The following is a 4,055-nucleotide window of genomic DNA, read 5'->3' as shown; positions in this document are numbered from 1 at the left end:
TCTAAACATTCTAGCTGTCACCATTTTTAGTGCAAATTTACTTTATGGTTATACCCATTGACCAGAGCTCAAAAATAATAAAACTCCCTTTTAGTCAAGGTCTTCTTAATTATATATATGCAGGCTGTCCTAGCGTTGCCTTTGTCGTGTCTGTCTAGGCTTCTATGTCCTTGGTCTGCCTGGTCTTTCTTCTACCAGAACACATGTTCATTGGGAAACTAGGGACATGCCAACCCTCACTCATTTACCACAACAAACTAAATCCTTGTTACAGCTTTAAACGTTTTGATCATCTATCCTGTTCCATTCGTTATTCATGACAATACAATCGAACAGGTAAACGATCTCTACATGTAACAATATATCCAAGGATATTGTTACCAAATGAGGAAATGGTTACTGGAAGCTGGTCATGATAATAGTGTGACTTATTACCATAACTTTAGCTGATAATTGATGTGATATCTTAATGTAACACTAGCTAATCATTACTATTATTTCTTACTGTAACCATATAACTGACTATCTCTGTGGTCTATGCTATTCAAATCTCAGTGATTCACCATTGTTGTGTTTTATTATATTTCTTTGTGGTATCTTCGTGTCACTTAAGCTAATAATCAATGATTTTTTTGTTACCCTTGCTCATTATTACTATGCTCTCGTAGTGTGTTCCTAGTTGCTTATCATTACAATGTTATATTTCCTTCACAGATATTTAGACATTTACATCAAAGCCACTTTGCTTAGTTTGTATATTTGGGTTAACTAGATAGGGAAAACCAAGTTATTTCATCGTCTAATACTTGATTTAGGAATTATTATTGTATATAATATTCTTGTGTTGTCATTGGACAAGGTTGAAATGACCGGGAGTAGCGTTTTCGACTTCATCCATCAGCAGGACCACGCAGAACTGGCTGAACAACTCGGAATCAATATATCCCAATCTCAGTCAGCTTCTTCTCCAGCTTCAGTTGGATCCGACGATGGCTCTTGCTCGGCCCCCGGAGGCGCTACGGGGCTAGACAGACCAGGTGAGTTAAAAAAAAAGACCCTGTTACTAACGTAGCTATCCCAAACTGGTGATAGACACTGTAAATTACGTAGAGTGCCAATAATGTAGATCCTTATCTGTGGGCAAAGAATGTGTTCAAACAAGGCTTTATTCGCTGTACAGGCATCACCTTGCCGTGAAAATTGATAAAACCCACTGACACATAATAAACAGCCTTAGCTGATTTAAGAACGTTTTCGTAAATCAGATTTTGCTTACTTGTTTTAACGATGAAACTAGCTGCAGTTTAGTTTCACTGAAGAACGTTCTCATTTAAAAATGATTAGCAACTCATATCCCTACTCCATATTTACAACTGTCTACCTTATTTGATGATATGCGATATATCAAACAAACTGACGCAAAATATTTCTAACTAATTAGACATTTTCCATTTTTGGCTTAACAATATAAGTTGAAGGAATACTGATAAACGCGCACACTAGAGTAAATAAATCTTCCAGCTTCAAACAGCATTAGCTCTTGCAGTGTAGGCTAATGAAAGTTGTCATCTTTGTAAAACACTGGTCCCTGCACTGTAGAGTAATCAAATCTGTCAGCTTTACACAAACATTAGTTGATAGAGTCTTTATAGACTAGGTTTACATAATAGTAAATAGGATTATAATAAACTGAGCAATGTTATTTTAAATAGGTAATATTTTATATCTTACGTGGCTTACAGCATTTCATGGCTAAAGGGTTCAAAGTTTCGACCCGTTTTGTAAAATAAACGTGGAATAAAGTGGTTTTGAAGGGTTATTGGTAAAAACAGTATGCTGGAACAAATATCTAAGGTAAATCATGAAAACTTGAAAATCCACATGAAGGATAAGCCCAACAATACCAGGTTTCTAAATACAGTGTAAAAACGTAAAGCACGTATACATTGATATTCTGTTATACATGCTGACTATATATATTGATGTTATATTACAAATTTTAATAGTGCTTATTGATTTTTTATTAAATCTGTTTACAGTGTGTATCGATCTTGTATTAGACATATTAGCAGATTATACTGATATATCTTTAGATATATTAGGAGGATATATTGTACTTAACAGAGCATTTGGTTTTGTATTAACAGTATCTAATAATGTTGCATTAAACACGTTATATTAATAGTGCATGCTGACCTTTTAATAAATTTTTGTTTTCTTTTCAGCTCCAGTCATGACCTTAAACAGTAGTAGTTCCTACAAAGGCCTAGAGAGGTCATTCTGTATTCGAATGAAGTCAACGTTAACAAAACGTGGATGTCATTTTAAGTCTACGGGCTACAGGGTCAGTATCGATTTGTCAATATTATTGTCATTTTAAGTTTACAGTTGAAGTTTGAATATAAAAGTATCAAAATTCGCCATTAGTGTGTCAATATTATTGCTATTTTAAGTTTGGAGATTGCAGATTTAGAGTTGATTGGTCAGGTTTGTTTATTATAATATAGTTCAACAGTTTGATATTATTATGTTTACTCACAGTATATTTATCCATTTTGGCAAAAAGTAACGACGTATATACGATAGTTTGTTTAACATTCTAATCATGTTTAGGCCTACATTCCAGATGATTATGATTAAAAAGTAAAAACAACTTCATACTAAACTTATTTCGAATACCTGATGTGCAGAAAGCATAAGGCCACAACTGTTTACTATTGAAACGATATCACTATTTTATTGTTTGTTTGAAGTTAAGCACAAAGCTACACAATGGGCTTTCTGTGCTCTGCCCACCGTTCGAATATCTGTGGTGTCATATTATTGGTTGACAGATGCACATGTGTTAGAAATTAGTTAGAATTGTTAAATCAAATTATTGTCATAAATGTAGAATATTGTTGAAATTTTTTATGCTAATTTCTACTGTTATTATTGTAACATTATATATTTTAAAACCGGCTGGTGTTTAAACATAATAGCTAAGCTGGGATAAACCGAATAATTAATAGGAAAAGGTTTTAAGATATTATATTATTTTGATTTAAAACACAAGTCCCTGTTTCTACATAGCTTAACTCTTTTCATTGCCTAAGTGTTCGTCTATTCAGGATGAACGATCAATAATAATATGTTTTGAAATTCTCATGCTAGAACAAAGTCTGGGATCGTATCTTTGTAAATATGTACATGAGAATTTCTATTTAGACCGCTGTTTAGATCAGTTGTTTCATTGAAATTAACTTTACATAGTCGAACCAAATTTTGCGTGTGTATTATAGACGCTGAAATTCTTAGAGGGCAGCACATTACACATTTGCTTTCACATGTCTCTTACTCAATGATTAGGATCATTAGGTGATACGAAACGCTCATGCTTAATATTAAATAAAGTCTGTAATATGAAGCGGTTTTCCGAAAACATCATTTCCAAAAAATATATTTAAAAAGAGAGAGAGAAAAAACTCCGTATTCAAAGGTTTAAATTATGTTTAAGAACAATATTTACCCCAACTGTCTAACCGGGTGAACTGTTACAATAATATTTATCTTACGTAGAATTATTCACGGTCTATTCTTTACGTTAAGATAATTTTCTTTTATTTGCGAGCTTTCGGTTCTCCTACCAGAGCCTTCATCGGACAATGTACTGAGCAATACAAGTTCGTTTATCTGTGGAAAACTACTTTAAAACAGATGTCTAGACAACAATCGTAACAATACCTGGCATCTGATATTAAAGTTATTAACAATATAGAGATTATGACGTATGAATAAATTGAATAATGAAAAACCTCAGTCTTTTTAACTATATAAATCTATAACAATTTTATACACACTGTTGCTTAACAATATTTAAAATAAATCAATTACTTGAATATAATAAACATAAGGAAAATACAACTGTAGATATTATGTAGAAAAATATATTGTTCATATTTCAAATAATACCTTAAAGGTCTGTGTATAATTCTACATAGTTTACCTAGGTTATGAGTCTTAAAAAAAATAATATTTATCTTAAATAAACTTGTACAACAATATTCGATGACCTG

General features: G+C 32.3%; 1 protein-coding gene across 1 annotated transcript in view; it reads left to right on the top strand.

Moving 5' to 3' along the window:
* Positions 1-859: 859 nt before the first annotated feature.
* LOC106468852 (protein trachealess-like) overlaps positions 860-4,055 on the top strand; it is a gene marked incomplete at its 5' end in the record, with an annotated part of 13,058 nt that continues 9,862 nt past the window's right edge. The window contains 2 exons of the mRNA XM_022397210.1: positions 860-1,037; positions 2,232-2,344. Coding sequence (XP_022252918.1) covers positions 860-1,037; positions 2,232-2,344 — 291 coding nt within the window. The remainder of the gene's footprint in view (positions 1,038-2,231; positions 2,345-4,055) is intronic.

The sequence above is a fragment of the Limulus polyphemus genome, unplaced genomic scaffold (genome assembly GCF_000517525.1).
Source record: "Limulus polyphemus unplaced genomic scaffold, Limulus_polyphemus-2.1.2 Scaffold3191, whole genome shotgun sequence".
Taxonomy (NCBI): Eukaryota; Metazoa; Arthropoda; class Merostomata; order Xiphosura; family Limulidae; genus Limulus; species Limulus polyphemus.
Note: the sequence above shows the minus strand (reverse complement) of the source record. Positions and strands in the feature narration are given on the sequence as shown.